At 36.7% G+C, this 17,110-nt stretch overlaps 1 protein-coding gene across 4 annotated transcripts in view; it reads left to right on the top strand.

Moving 5' to 3' along the window:
• LOC124637281 (RING finger protein nhl-1) overlaps nucleotides 1-8,744 on the top strand; it is a 101,723-nt gene extending 92,979 nt beyond the window's left edge. For all 4 annotated transcript variants that reach the window (XM_047173625.1, XM_047173627.1, XM_047173624.1 and 1 more), the window contains 4 exons: nucleotides 2,579-2,719; nucleotides 3,293-3,510; nucleotides 5,877-6,091; nucleotides 6,396-8,744. In XM_047173625.1, the coding sequence (XP_047029581.1) occupies nucleotides 2,579-2,719; nucleotides 3,293-3,510; nucleotides 5,877-6,090 (573 nt within the window). In that variant the 3' untranslated portion in view covers nucleotide 6,091; nucleotides 6,396-8,744. The remainder of the gene's footprint in view (nucleotides 1-2,578; nucleotides 2,720-3,292; nucleotides 3,511-5,876; nucleotides 6,092-6,395) is intronic.
• Nucleotides 8,745-17,110: the final 8,366 nt, after the last annotated feature.

Here is a 17,110-nt window from a genome sequence, read left to right as displayed (position 1 = left end):
GCGCAGCATATTTTCTTCTTCCATACTCTTCTATCCGCCGTCATCTCACAAGTAACATTCTTTCTTACCATATCTACTTTCACACAATCCATCCATCGTTTCTTTGGTCTTCCTCTTCCACTATATCCGTCCACGTTCATACTCATCACCTTCCTCACAACATGACTCTCATTCCTCCGCATCACATGCCCATACCACGACAGCCGGTTTCCACGCAGTTTTTCTGGTACCGGCGCTACTTTCAAACTTCCTCTTACTCATTCCTCACTCTATCCATTCGCGTAACTCCACACATACCTCTTAACATTCTCATTTTTTGTTTTTATTTATGAAATTAATTTAAACTTAAAAGTAGATTCTCGAAATCGGATTTTATCGATTATACCTCTATATCGACAGTGCACGCTTTGAATGATTCCCAGAAAACGCGGAGTGAGCAGATATTTTTTCGAATATCAGCTTTCTTTGAAGGTGATGCTACATGATTTTGATTTGCCTTAGTCATTCACAATACCAAAATATTTTTTCCAACTTTATTATCGCTCTTATTCTCACATTTTCTTCTACTTATTTATTTTATATAATAGTTATCATGTGATAATGATATTTTTATGACTTTTTGACTTGTTTTGTATACATTCTGGTTCTTCAAACCTTACAGACAGACATGTGTTGCTGGGGAGTTTGTTGCGCCACTTCTTCTTCCCAGCAAAAACACATAGGAAGTGGTGAAGGGCGGGCGTTTTTGGGGGCTGTCTTTTGTTTTTGACGTTCGAAAAGTGCTGATTTATCAGCCTAATTTGAATAAACGATTTTGAGTTTTTTTTTTTTTGAGTTTTTACGATTTCCGAAGCACATCGGAAACTCCGGAATTGTACCTATTTCATGAACTTTTCCATCACCTTGTATTTGCCTAAAAGTAAGAATTTCAATTCCATCCGTCTTTTTGTTCTCGCAGTAAACCATTAATGTCAACATATTTTTGCTACACTTGGCTTAAAAAAAACTGGGGCCCATTTGGGGCTTGTTTACCTTAACAAATATAGGCTTATGTAGGTACGTGTATATGTCATCATTCTCATTTTGTGAAGACGTATGTTTTATTTCTTTTGTAAAATATGTAACTGCGGATTTGGGTGCAGACATTTCTTTTATATCTCTTTGCAATTTAACGCGTTATTTATGTTTGGGAAGACCTCGCTCATATACATCGTTTTCTTAAAAACGAAATTCGACTTTTTCTTTGACTTATATTCTGTAATCGTTTACTAAACATAGTAAAATGGCTCTACAAACAGAGATTCCTAAGGACATTATCTTTTAATATTACCAGTGTATTTAGACTGAAATCCGCACGCACCCAAACTCACGAGGGATCTTTCTGCAAAGGTAGTCAAGACACGCTTCTGACGCAGCGTTCGAACCGAACAACTCTAACTAGAGTGATCCCATCTCAGCATATTTCCCGGGAGGCGTGAATTTGTATTCCATTCGTCTATTTGTCCTGCCCGTAATTCATTAGTGTCAGTCAGACTGTGACCGTCTCAAAGGGCCAAAATACTGCCTAAGAAGGCTTGCGGAAATAGCTATTAGATTGCGAAGACAAATTGCAGTTTTTTGGACACCATCTATCCTCCTTTATTAGGCTATAAGGATAATTTGACAACGTTTTTTGCTTATGTAATTGATAGCGCCAATAAAGATGATTTAGTACCTCGTATGGGATGTGTTTGGGTTTTTCTTAGACAATGATGCGAAATCACGGGCGTATTGTCTTTTCTTTTTGTGTAACATTTATTATCACGTATATGAAGATAAAAATATATAAAAAAAATCACTAATTAATACACTTTCTTCTTCGTTAAAGACATATACGTATACATGTTACGATTATATATGTAGATTCGTCATTCATCGACTTCAGTTCATCGTGGACTTATGTTTAGCAACCATAAATGCTAACCAGGCATAGCAAAACTATTTTAATATTTACTAGCAAGGATCACCCACAATTTGGCTGAAGTCAGGCTTGAATATTACAAGGAACAGCCATTAGGATATTTTGACAATCTTTGTCTCCAACATTGGCAGAGTTCCAACTATATGCACGTGTTATGTGCACGTTTTACAAGAATGTTATAGGTTTAAAGAACTTTAAAGTGCATAGGTCGATTGCCGGTCTATTGCCCTCCATTTTAAGGACATTCGTTTGTTTTATGTGGGTGAAGCCTAGTTCGTATGCCAAGTGCAAAAGCATGTTTATGAATAGATTTACAGTCTAGATAATTATTTGCAGCTTTTTTGCTAATTTTGGAGTAGCATACATTTCCTAAAAACAGATGATAAATATGACATTTAATTATAAGGTTTTCAAGAATGTCATAAGAATCGCTTTTTGCAAGAAAGAAGGCCATAAAAAAGTCTAAAAACAGTTTTAGAGGACCGTCATCAGCCGCAATATGTGATTGCCAAACCATACCTCACCAATTTCTGATCCTTTGAGACTCCAAATACTATACCTACTAAAATAAATCAAGAATTATCACCACAGAAATTAACAATTACCACCTTGTTCTAGGTATTTGACCCTCAAGGCCGTTTCCTCAGGGCATTTGGCAGTCAGGGCACAGGAGACGGCAAGTTCAACTACCCATGGGGCATCACTACGGACGCGCTCGGATTTATATACGTCTGTGACAAGGAAAACCATAGAGTACAGGTATGTGTTTTTATTATCTGTTGACCTGTCTACGAGAGATGGGAAAATAAGGGAAAAAAAGGTCTTTTTGTTACTCGTATTTGGTGTGTTGGTTCCTATTTTGGTCGTTATGGGATCAAAAGAGCCGACCCGAACATTTCTTTAAACAAATTAAGTACTCACTAATTTCTCGCCTTCTTATGCTCAAAATGTTATATGATATAGTTCGGCCATTCAGAGAATGCGTTCCTGACACGTCGCGATTGAACTGACGACGTAACTTTGCAATGGCGTTGCAGTTACGATAAAAATATTTTTGCTGGTTGTTTACCGTTTTAACAATTGAGGAGCATTAAAACAACATTATTATATCAATAATCAATGAATGTTATTACGTCGTCAGTTCAATCGCGACGTGTCAGGAACGCATTCTCTGAATGGCCGAACTATAACAACCAAAAGTTTGGAGAAATATTCATTTTTAAAATGCAATTCTTGACTAAAATTCAAAAGCAAACAAAATTAAATGAACTCTCCACCAAAATATATCAAAATTGCAACATCCAAAACTAACTACAAACCCTTATTCCCCAGGTGTTCCAATCCGATGGCACGTTCGTTGGCAAGTTCGGGTCCTTCGGGTCCAAACTTGGTCAGTTAGAGCACCCCCACTACATCGCCGTGTCCAGTACAAACAGGGTCCTTGTGTCTGACTCCAACAATCATAGGATACAGGTCTTCGATGTCAATGGAAGGGTCCTCTCGTCGTTTGGCGAAGAAGGGTCTGAAGATGGACAGTTTAAGTTCCCAAGGTAAGAAGACTTTTTTGAAGATGCTATAATATAAAGTCCGCTATAGAAAGTAACATGTCTTAAATGTGACTAATATCTAAAGAGACTCAGGGCTGTTTACTATAGGGTATGTAAGGTCAAAAAGTCATGCGGATTTTCTTACAACATTATGGAATAATGTAAGAGATAAATTCTCATGATTGCTTGGCCATGCTCGAAATAGTTGGTCTTTGGACCAAACCCCAACCGAATGAGGTCATTTACTTAGCTAATTACTTCCAAAATGACCTCATAAACATAACTTCCATTATATCAGCAACTGTAGCGATTTGGTCCTAACGTATGTTTCCAATAGCCCCATAAAGTGCGGTCGGTTGGCCTTCTAATTTAGCTTTACAGGCTCTTAAATCTTGAACTTGCCTCGAATATTTACTTTAAGAGCAAATTCTATATTATGGAGGAAGGAAAGATAACGGAGTTGCCATAAGGAAGGTGGGTCAGGTGCCTTCTTGTAGGGCAAGTAATGTACGGTAAACTTGTCATGTTTAAACCAATATAATTTTACTAATTATAGTTCGGCCATTCAGAGAATGCGTTCCTGACACGTCGCGATTGAACTGACGACGTAACTTTGCAATGGCGTTGCAGTTACGATAAAAATATTTTTGCTGGTTGTTTACCGTTTTAACAATTGAGGAGCATTAAAACAACATTATTATATCAATAATCAATGAATGTTATTACGTCGTCAGTTCAATCGCGACGTGTCAGGAACGCATTCTCTGAATGGCCGAACTATAGTTAAAGATTGGTCTTGATTGTTTAGTGATTTTATTTTGAAAGTAATGGGCGGATTCCATAGAAATCTTAAGGGCGAAACTAACATTCTTCGTACCTCGAACCCCTGCGTTTCGACTCTGCGCTAGTATAATCGACCCTTAGGAGATTTTACGTTATGACATCTCCGCTAGTCATATTATTCTCCATGGTCTATACGAAGTTGTTAGAATTATCAGCTCGTGGATAGTTTAAAGACCTTGGTCGAGATGTCTCGATATTTACTGGACCGGGCCATAGTTGGACAACTATGCATTACCTAGAAGTTATGAAGTAATTGAACTGGAATATCTTCTGAGATAGGGCTATGGAATTTGTGTAATAATGTTTGTGAAAAGCTTTTGTATTCGGTGAGCCTTCAGTTGACCGAGTATTTTGTAATGAAACTGAATTTAACTTCTTCACGTTGTGGACACAATAGTTAAACAACACGTGTGTATCACATATGACTCGTGGAACAGGGAAGTTGTAAAAGTAGCTAAAGCATGTATTTATCGATGTAAGAAGAAGACGATCTGAAATAAAACAGTAAGAAAGCTAGCCAAATCGTTGAAAAATGAGAAACTGAATGTCGACAAGAATTTTGCATTACTAATGTCATACAAAAACTATAAATTCCATGACTCATACAAAAACACATTTTTTCTTACTAAATAATACGTCAAAAATAACAGATCTAGCTTCTCACAAAATACTCCTTGGAACCGCTATCCAGCTATAAATGCCAGCCAACCTTCGCAACAATGATGCCAATATTCTTGAGTCCAGACGTGCCTTGACCGAATTCTGTTCGCGATAATACAATATTGCGGTAGTATGTGGCTCACTGACGTTTTACAACTTGTTTTTAAGAAAAAAATGAGTTAATGATTCCTATAAAAAAGTTCGTTTTGATTACGGATGGTTTTAAGGCCTACACTTGATAGAATAGAGGTCGAAAATTACCGTCTTAAAGTAAAATGGGTCGGTTTTAAAAAATCCGAGAGAAATACCGAGGTAATGTCGACGGCTCCTAAGTATACTGAGTCAACTAACAAATTTTGCGAATTGCATTTTTTTGTGTATTTACAATATTGTTATTGTTATTTGTGTTAATACACAAAAAAATTCGCAAAATTTGTTAGTTGACTCAGTATACTTAGGAGCGGTCGATGTGAAGCCGGGTCGGGTCGCCAGTTATTACAATTTAATTAAATATCTACAAATTGAGAAAGATTAGATAAGGGCTTAATATGTGATAATCATAAACATTTTAATTCCGGTGGCGCACGCCAAAAATGTGTGTGACATTTACCAGCTTTTGAAATATGGCGTTTCTTAGTTGAGGTTGTTCCTGAATAGTTTTTCTGTGACCTTAATAGTTACCGCATGTAGTCTATGTTACTGGCAATTTTCTTATATACCGTTAACTTCTGGATGTTTAGATAAACTAATCAATTAATTTTACGTCAAGCAATAATTATATTATTCATCATATCAATGATTAATTTAGGCAGATAGAAACAACGTTTCATGAGCTTCTAACATAAAATCTCTTTCTTTCTCCCCAGGGGTGTAGCAGTAGACGATCAAGGCTACATCGTGGTAGCTGACTCCGGCAATAACCGTATCCAGATCTTCCACCCTGACGGCAACTTCCTCAGAGCCTTCGGGTCTTGGGGCTCTGGTGATGGGGAGTTCAAGGGTCTGGAAGGCATTGCTGTCATGTCTGGTGGCAATATCATTGTTTGTGACCGGGAGAATCATAGGGTGCAAGTATTTTAAGGTGAGTTTTTTGGCAGGAATTAAGTTTTTGAAGATTTTTTTGGTCGTGTTTTGGTTTATGTTCAAAGAAAAACTCGGTTTCTATAATGACTTTGATCATGGTTTGGTTCTGTATCCTATCTGAATTAAATAAATATTTTGAAAGAATATAATTAAGCGAAATAACAATTCACTAAAATTGTGATAATTAGGAACGATTCATATAAAAAGGTATTTGCAGGCTGTGTTTGGATACCTAACACGGGTGCTTTCTTCTAAATAAGCTTATGTAATCGTTATATTAATAGTGTTTTTTCTATTTTCAGATCGACAGCTTTAACCAACAAATATATTCTGTATTGAAAATACATACTTGTATACCACGCGATGATATTTTCTATTCAAATTATTTCATAATGTAAAAACATATTTTTTATTCAAAATAAACAAGCTTTCTTCAAAATTGTCAGTTTCAATTGTTTGGATTTTCTAACAACAATTTAAACTTAACAAAAATAATTTATTTACAAAAACAAATAATAGGTCTCAAATTGTACAAATAAAATAAAAATGGAATTACAAAATATTTACACAAGGACTTCGCCTAATCGAATTGAAAGATTGAAAAAACAACTGGATTGATAGAATCATTTCACTTTTTTCATTTGATCCAAATCTTGAATATCCGAAGATCAGTCAATCAGTGTCTTGAATGTTATCAATTGAAAAGACAAATGGGGTATCGAAAGACAAAGTGATTTTTCTTAGGCTGGATCGCTAACTTTCGATTAAAGAAAAAACAGAAGTTACATCCTAAAGAAACCTAATTATTCTTTCAAGTTTCTTGAAACACATGACAAATAATATTTCGTGATAAATGGGTGTATATTCCGATAATAATATTCAATGAGTCTTTATCTTATTAAAATGGTGAAAATAATACTAAAGTTTCTTCAAATAAATCGAATTACAAAGCATGGTAATACTCACTTTTATATTATTCTCAATCCAGGTTGAGTCCGCAATGATAATACAAAGTTATTGTTCTCAAATGCATTATTTCTTTCTTTCAATCCATTACGTTAAACGCGAAAATAATCATAAAATCCGATACATCAATCTTATTCAAAACGAAACTAAATATTATTAAGTTCGAACAAAAATTAAAAAAAGCATTTAAAATAATAATTGTTAACTTAAAAATGTTTTTGAATAAAATACACTTAAGCATTTATGAGATTGAGTTGGATTTGTTTTATTCAAATAAGTTAATGAAGTTTTAAATAAATATATATATTATTCAAATAAATGAGAAATGTAAATATAAAATACTAGACTTGAACTGAACGGTAGGTAATATAAAATATACCAAAAAAATGTTGCCATATTCATGTAGCTTTTAGTAAATTGTTTGCTTATTTTACTAGTCGATTTTAAATAAATGTATTGTATTTGTCTTATTATACATTTAATGTGACTTCAAGTCGCAAATAGTCATTATAATATAATATAATATAAATGATAAATAAATAAATAAATACAATAAAATAAAATTCAATTTTTACAGAAAAATAAAATAATACGTTATTATGTATTCAATCATAGAACCGATTTCTGTATTGAAATGTGAAGTAGGTTTTTACAATAAATTTATATTTGAATAGTGCCTTCGCCTAGTCCTAGTCGTAAATAATTTTCCTACGAAATGTAATGCTTACGAAATAAGGTATCCGAAATAATAAATTCGTGCCAAAAAAAGAAATGTTTTTGGGATAGGGACATGGTTACAGCAGGCGCGATTTTCACTATTATATCCGTCACTTCAAACAAATTGAAAAAAAAAATAACAATATTTCCAGCGTCGGGTAAGCAAATAAAAAACTCAAAATCACCCTTTTCGGTCATATTTTTAATTAAAATTTTGAACACACCCTTCAAACCATATTTTTCATCATAGTCATTTTTCACCTAGGTCGCTTATCCCAGCCCGCTATATCATTTAAAAAATCGCTCCCGCTTTATGTGTCCCTATCCTTATTATTTCGTGCCGATACGAGAAAATGAAATGCGATTATATATGTATACAAGCGAGATATATTTTGTACATTTGTCATAAGTTTCTGTCATATGAAATACTTTAGTTTGTTGCTTATATAGTTTTTGATCTTGCGGTTTCAGTATGTCACTGAATTTCCTTTTTCTTAATTTTTTTTTTGTGAACATAAAATATTTTTTTCAAATTAGCCAAATTAAAATTGTTTTGTAGTTGAATTGTTTCTATGTTAAAAACTTTATTTGAACTTATAAAGAATTGTATGCCCTTGTAATTCGTTAAAGATCTAATTAATTTTCTGTTAATACTTGCATTATTTATTTCAATTCGCATAGTGTTTACAAATTAAACAAATAAATGAATTTCATTGTATTGGTACGAAATAATTCAAATAAATTAAATCCAATTTATATTTATAAAAATGTAAAAATATATACATTACTATTTAATTCAAATTGTTATTAACAATTGCACAGCTTTGCTTATGATTTTTTTAATAAAAATATATTTAAATAAAATATTTTGTGTACATACCACATGTACTTGATAGATTTAAGAACAATGTTAAAGAGGACTTTTTGTATGGTTTTGAAGTTTAAATAAACATGATTTGTTACTGAAATTACTGTTTTATTTAAATACTTGTTTTTGCCTGAAGTGAAACCCGCGTCTGGGAACACCTTCCCGTATAGGGATAAAAAGTAGCTTATTTTCTTTCTCAAGCTATAGTTTAAGTTTAGACTATGTACCAAATGATTTTTAAATAAGTTCAGCATATTTTTGCAGTGAAAGCGCAACAGATAGACAAAGTTACTTTCTCATTTATAATATCAGTAAGGATTAAAATAAATCCACAAAACAATAGTAATAAATTACCGCAACCAAAACTGGCAATTGGCGAATAAATCCCAGCAAATACAATCAGAGCTTATCCAAAAACTTTAACAACAATTGGCAATAACTCTGAAAACATCGAGTGAAACCGCAGCCGAAGCTTGTATGCTATAAATTTGTTTAAATTTGTTCAGCAAGGCACGTAATGGCTGCATGGTGGTTGCAATGACATACGGGTCTGGGGAAGAGGGTAAGGGTTGTCGGTCACGGTGACTTTTAGCTGCGAAGTTGACGCGTCTTTGTCGCGATGTTGTCGTAAAGAAGTGTCTATTGGCAAGTAACTTCTTCGATTTCTTGCCGAAGTCAGATGAGAAATGTTTCCACTGGCTACAATTTCTGTATTTGCAATAGACGCAAACTTGCAGGAGTCAACCAACGCTACTGTTTGCACGTTTAGGAGACAGTAATTGTCTTCAAGTCAACTTCCGCAAATATATTAGAACCATAGATAGAGAAAACTTGCCCACGTACCTTACGATTCAGTTGCGTTGCCAGTAACGGCAGAGACCACAGGTTTTCCACTCCACTCATGCGCTACCATCACTCCAGTTTCTCCCGACATCGTGCGACACAGTCATGCGTTGTCATTCGTCGCGATGCTTTAGCGATATAATTTTGACATGAGCCCAATAAAAGTACATAATGTAAAATTCCTATCTCTGGTTAATTAAATTACAGAGCACCTTGCAACGTGAATTGGGTATTAGAACGCGTCATTTTAGCGTAGATGATGTACACAAATAGTAGTGGTACCTGACCTACAAAACGCGTAACCTAGCGACATAAAGTCACCGTGAACGCTGGCCCTTAGTGATAGCCGCCTGTCCTGAGATGATAAATGACGTCAGAGTATTTTTCGTGACGTCAGAAAGATGAGAATAATGCTCGGTTATTAAAGGTTGCCCTGTTGGTTTATTGTTTGCGAATTCAACTTGATAAAATGATGTTAACAGTTTCGAAGTTGACAAAAGACCATTAATATGTGCGTCAGATATACAACATGCTGTATATAGCCCAACTACTGATGAATTTTTAAATTGACTTATCATAGGATATACCTAGTGTTACTACTGTGTACTGAAGTATGGTCATTTGATTCTCATTTGAACTGAATTAAATGGATTTGCGCCCGCGATTATTAAGAGTTCGTACAAGTCTGGCCAACTAAGACAAAATAACACAATTTTAAAATTTTCATGAAAACAGTTGAGCAACAAAAAATAAAAAAGAACACCAAAAACTAAAACAAAACAAATGCACATCAAAACGAAAATACAACGAAACAATTTGGACAAAACCCCAAAGAACAACCAGGGCGTGAAAAACTAAGTTAGAGGGAACAAGAAAAACAGCTTGAATCCAATTTCTAAAATATAGCGATCATTTATCATGTTGCAGTAGCGCTCATTTTTCTGGACAATGGTTATGTTACCCGCTCCACTGGGCGTTACATTGTATTAATGATCTGAATGAGATGTTACCTATTTTGTTATATTGATGATGTTTCTGTTTCGGGATTATGCGTGGAATGGAAATGGGGATAATTTTATGGAAGACTGTGTTTATGTGTGAATTAATATTAGGTATTTTTCTTGTATAATATCAAACTTATAGTAGTGAAATCATCAAATTTTTACAGTTTCATGCTTATAAAGTATTTTTTGGTGTTATCCAAAAACAGGCAAGAATCTGCCACAATAAAAAAGCGAGCTCTCTACTACCCTCAGTTTTTGTGCAGTCGACAGTTGCTGTCAGTACAAAGAACGTAATATAGGTTGACAGCCGTCAATTGCACGAAACATTCGGAACCCCCATACATAATTAAAAATTTAAAAATCTCAATACCTACGTCTTTTATCATCAGTCACATCAACTCCACTACACATAAAAGTTGACAGTCAAAGCTGTTTTTTCGAAATTCGAACGGCGACAAATCCACACGGTCCGACCAATCACAATCCTTCATTTGGCTGTCGTCATCGCGTCAACTGTCATGGCGGACAGACGAATGTGAATGGCGACGGTGCACGAAAACTGTGGACAGAATTTTGTTTGTTTTCTTATGGTTACAGTGTTAAAGTGGTTTTGATATTAGCTATGGAGAATATGAAAGCTGGAATAATATATTGTAACAGTGTAAAATATATCTTCTAAAAGTTAAGTTACGTTACCCGGTGATGTGATGCTACCCTCCACTCAACACAGCAGAAAGTAAATTTGACAATTTGCCATCTTTTAATAAATATGAATGTGTGATTACAAATAATTGTGGATTTTAATAGCCTATTTATCTGGTCCGCCCCTAAAACACTGAACGGTGAATTGCCTCTTTTATTTTATCTGGATACCTACAACTAAGTATGTAATGTCAAATTACAATCTCCAGTGCATAGATAGATTATTGAAATTTGCTGTAAGTAGGTGACAATGAATGAAAAGGAGATGACATTACTGCCATAACTACTTCGTAATAAACTCCTGAAAAAACTCGAGTCGTACTAAACAAAAAATTGACTATTTAAAATATACCGAAAAACACCACTTTTCGAACGTCAGAATTACATGAGACATACCCAAAAACGTAACCCTTCACCACTTCCTATGTGTTATTACTGAAGTGCTTTACCCTACACGCGAACCGAACTCAGAACTTCTTGTTCCATGCTATAATCTACCAGACCAGCTGATACAAGGATAAAAAAGAAAACAAAAATAAAAGCATTATGATCAATGACAGCGCAACAAGGACGAATGGGCCGCCATCAAAGATTATTGGATTCCGATAGGCTGTGCCATCAATCGGATTGCGGATACGGATCTCGTCACGATTCTTACATCGGCTCGTTTAATTGATGTATTGTTGACATAACGGAGATTGGTAGGCGGTGTTTGTAGTTTTTATTTTGTGTAATGGGCTGTCATTTAAGTGCGTTAAAGTTTGTTGGGTTATTTTTTCAAAAGATTATATCAATCAAATACGGAGCAGAATACAAAATACAAACAAAACCATACTAAGAGTAGAAATATGATTCTCCTATATTTAAATATTCTCTTGCATACGTAGGTTGCTACTTCATATTTACAGTGTAGGCTATAGTTGATACAAAAAAAATATTTATTCCCGATTATAAAACCTCTGCTAGCCGAAAAAGTACTACACGGATTTTTTTTGAAGCATTACTTTTAGACGAAACGTTTTTTTTTTTTTTTTTTTTTTTTTTTTTTTTTTTTTTTTTTTTTTGTCAAATGACAACTGAAATTTTTTGTAATTTAATTTATTTAATTATATTTACATAATAAAGGGACTCATATTATTATAAATTTGGTAAATCGAAACGTGAAATAATAAAATAAATGATATTTGGCTTTGGATCATTGTTACCTGAGAAGATTTTATCAACATTGATGTGATCACCCTGGAGTACCAGAAAAACCAAGATGAGTGCAACGCTGGTCTAAGGTACAGTAATGTGGGTGGTAGCCTACAAGATAAGGACCGAAGATGTGGCCTAAGCCACCAAATACCTGCACTGTAGAGAGAAGAACGGATATATATGTCAACAAGAGCATCACGTTTCAGCCGACAGATAATCTTGAACTATTCCAATTGACTGTGTATGCGGCCACAGAGGAAAATGAATCCTATGCTGATGAAGCGTCAAAAGAAGAGATCGCCTAGCAGATGACATCCCACCAGGGCCCCTGTGGGCCTAATAAGAACATGAGGGAACTCATACTAGACCTCTCTGAGCTGGAGGTTGCAGTGAGGAGACTAGATCCGGATTTTAAAAGACTGGAGTGTGATATTTTTGTTAATGTTTGTTAATTTAATGTTTAATATTTTAATTTATGTATCCTAAAATACACCAAGCCTTAGGTGGTAGGAGAGTGACCACCAACAATTGCATTCCCAAAGAGGGTTGACGTCAGGCAGGCGGCCGGTCGTAAAAACACAATGCCAAATCATATAGCAATATGTCGAATGTTGAAGAGATGAGCGATAGGGCTAGGGCGTACCCCTCAGGCGACGCGCAGGGGCAGCACCCGGCCCCTGTGGGAAGTGGACAAGGGTTTTTGCACCAACCTGGGCGGGTGCAATGTAAGAAGCGAGTCCGGGAAGTAAGATTTAGGTATGCAAGTTGGAATGTAGGAACGATGACTGGAAGAGCCAGAGAGTTAGCGGATGTATTAAAGAGAAGACGAATAAATGTGGCATGTTTGCAAGAGACTAAATGGAAGGGCTCGAAAGCTAGAGAAATTGGGGAAGGATACAAGTTTTATTATTGTGGAAGTGATGGGAAAAGGAATGGGGTAGGCATTGTGTTAGATAAGAACTTGAAAGAAAGTGTGATAGATGTAAAGAGAGTGAATGATAGAATAATAGTTGTTAAAATAATGTATGAAAGTTTGATAATAAATGTTATAAGTGTGTATGCTCCTCAAGTCGGTTGTGAGGACAGGGTGAAAGAACAATTTTGGACGGATTTTGATGCAGTAATGATGAATGTGCCGACGAATGAACAGGTATTTGTGGGAGGAGACTTTAATGGCCATGTTGGCAGAATGAGAGGGAATTATGAAAGAGTGCATGGAGGGTGGGGGTTCGGTTGCCAGAACGACGAGGGTGAAGCCCTGCTACAGGCTGCTACATCTAAGAACATCAAAGACTGCAAGGTGATACCAGGCGAAGCTGTAGTCTCGCAGCACCGACCCCTAATTATGGATGTGATTTTAACTTCCCGGCCAAAAGCCAAAGAGAGACGGCCCCCCAAAATCAAATGGCATCTGTTGGGGAAGGCTGAGTTGGCCCAGGAATTTAGAAAAGTAGTGGTTGATAAGATGATTGAAATGGGAGAAATGAATGAAAAGAATGTGAATGAATGCTGGAATGAAATGGCGACGTGTATAAGGAAAGCGGCAAGAAGCATTCTAGGAGAATCAAAAGGGAATGGTGTGATAGAGAAGGAAACTTGGTGGTGGGTGGAAGAAGTGCAGAGTGTATTAAAGGAAAAGAAGATGAAATTCAAGGAATGGCAGCGGACGGAAGACAATGATGATAGTGAAAAAGCACAAAAAAAGGCTGAATATGATGAATGTAAGAAGAAAGCAAAGAAGATTGTGGCTGTTTCAAGGGCAAAAGCGCACGAGAAGATGTATGACTCCCTAGATAGCCCAGCTGGTCAAAATGACTTTTACCGATTGGTTAAATCTAGGGAGAAAATGACAAGAGATGTATGCCAGATAAGGTGTGTAAAGAATGGAGACGGAACGGTCCTTTCGAATGATGTGGAGATTAAAGGTAGGTGGAAGGAATATTTTGAAAGACTGATGAATGAAGAAAATGAGTGGAGCGGTGTGCTCCATCATAAAGCGGTCAACGAGGGCCTTGTAAGAAATGTATGTGAGGATGAGGTCAGATTAGCAGTGAATGGAATGAAAAATGGAAAAGCGATAGGGCCAGATGGAATACCAGTGGAAGTGTGGAAATTATTAAAGATGGATGGATGGAAATGGCTGGCTTTATTCTTCAATAAGTTGTTGCAAGAGGAAACTATACCAGACGAGTGGTGCAATAGTTTCTTGGTGCCCATTTTTAAGAACAAGGGTGATGTGTTGAATTGCAACAACTATAGAGGAATAAAGCTAATGTCACATAGTATGAAAGTGTGGGAGAAAGTTATTGAAAGGAGGCTGAGAGAAGAGAGTGATATCGCACGAAATCAATTCGGTTTTATGCCTGGTCGGAGTACAACGGACGCTATATTCTGTATTCGCCAATTGTGCGAAAAGTACAGGGGTGCACACAAAAACTTGCATATGGTGTTCGTTGACCTCGAGAAGGCATATGACCGGGTGCCTCGTGAGGTTTTGTGGTGGGCCCTTGAGGAGAAAGGTATACCAGGGAAGTATGTGCAGTTGATCCGAGCGATGTACGGCAGATGCCGTACAGAAGTCCGGTCCGCAGCGGGCACTACCGCCAGCTTCAGTGTAGGTGTTGGCTTACATCAGGGGTCGGCCCTCAGCCCGTATCTCTTCCTGCTTGTAATGGACGCGCTTACGGCAGATATACGGGAGGAGGCACCCTGGTGTATGCTTTTCGCCGATGACATTGTTCTGGTGGGGGAGAGTGGGCCAGAGGTCCAGAGTAGATTGGAGGCATGGCGGCTGAGACTGGAGACAGTGGGTTTAAAGGTGAGCAGGAGTGAAACCGAATACCTTCATTGTGATTTTGGCGGTATTTCGGGACCCATGACCATAACCCTAGCCGGCATGCCCCTACCAGTTTGCTCCGACTTCCGGTACCTTGGTTCACTCATCCAAACTGACGGTGAGGTGAACAGGGACGTTACGCATCGGATCAATACTGGATGGATGAAGTGGCGACAGGTAACTAGCGCTATTTGTGACCCGCGGATGCCCCTCAAACTGAAGGGCAAAATTTACAAATCCGTCATTAGACCTGTCGTCCTGTATGGATCGGAGTGTTGGGCATCGAAAAAGAGGGACGAGAAGAGAGTGCATGTAACAGAAATGAGAATGCTGAGATGGATGTGTGGTGTTACAAGAATAGATAAAGTGAGGAATGATTACATTAGAGGAAGTCTGAAAGTAGCGCCAGTTACAGAAAAGATGAGAAGTAGAAGATTGTCGTGGTATGGACATGTAATGAGGAGGGATGATACGCATGCAACAAAGTGTGTGCTAAGTATGAATGTAGATGGATGGAGAGGAAGAGGAAGACCTAAGAAAAGATGGATGGATTGCCTGAAAGATGATATGAATAGGAAGGGAGTGAGTGTCAGTATGACGAGTGACAGGGGAAAATGGAAGAAAATGACATATTGCGCCGACCCCAAGTAATATTTGGGAACAGGGCAGGAGAAAGAAGACTTTTAGACGAAACGTACCTATATAAAGCAGAAGATAGTCATATTACTATCTTAGTCCCAAATCTTGATTCACAGCTATCAATACTTACACTGGCAATTTCTTTTATTTTTTCTAACAGATCAAAGAGCGTAAAAAGAAAAAATCAAAATCAAAATCAAAATCAAAATCAAAAGTCATTTATTCAAAGTAGGCTGAAAATCAGCACTTTTCGAACGTCAATACAAAAGACAGCCCCCAAAACGCCCGCCCTTCACCACTTCCTATGTGTTTTTGCTGGGAAGAAGAAGTGGTGGAACAAACTCCCCAGCAACACAATTCTGTCTGTATGGTTTAAAGAACCGTATACAAATATTTAAATATCACTATACAACATTGTGTACATTTTGTATATAAAATCAATTCAAATAGTTAATCATGTTGGCTAGTACACACCTTACCCATACCTATTACTCAAGCAGTTACAAAATAAATCTATTAAAAAAAGAGTGAAAAATATAAAAAAATATAAAGCCTCCATTCAGTGAAGATAGATATAGTTTAGGGTGCACCCACCGACATGTCAAAGAGTTTTTATGAAAAAATAAAATAACAACATAAACAATGAAAACGGTGAACTAGGACTACCGTTCAAACCAAAATCATATACATTAGGTATAATACGGGTGTACAAATATGTAGTCAGCAAGACGACCTGGTACCACAAGCAGCACCCGTTCACGAGCATAACGCGAGGATCAGCCATCGCCCCTCTCGCACATTTTTGAGGGAGGGGGGCAACCCGACCACCGACGCTACCGCAAGCAATACCGTCAAAGGGAGCATGACGACTTGCAGCTACACTACAAGAAAACAGTTAATACTAATAGATTCGCAGTCGCTAGTAGACCATTTACAAAATTAAGGAACAACTCATCGTAAAAACAGAACGATGATGGTAATTAGTCAGTATACATAAAATAAAAAAATTTCACGTATAAAATAATATAAATCACAACTCATAATGATAACTTTTGAACCTGTCCAGTGTTTAACATGAGGACCAACTATTTTTATCGTTTATGTAGTCATTAACTGTATAATAAGCTTTCTTAACTGCCTCGTTGGTCTGGCTGTCGCAAGTGCGGCTGCTGAGCACGAGGTCTCGGGTTCGATTCCCGAGTCGGGCCGAAATCGCTTTGTGGGTTTTAGAAGACTTTCACAAAG

The sequence above is a fragment of the Helicoverpa zea genome, chromosome 16, assembly GCF_022581195.2.
Source record: "Helicoverpa zea isolate HzStark_Cry1AcR chromosome 16, ilHelZeax1.1, whole genome shotgun sequence".
NCBI classification, from domain to species: Eukaryota; Metazoa; Arthropoda; class Insecta; order Lepidoptera; family Noctuidae; genus Helicoverpa; species Helicoverpa zea.
The sequence above is the reverse complement of the archived record's forward strand: the minus strand, read 5'-3'. Positions and strand labels throughout refer to the sequence as shown.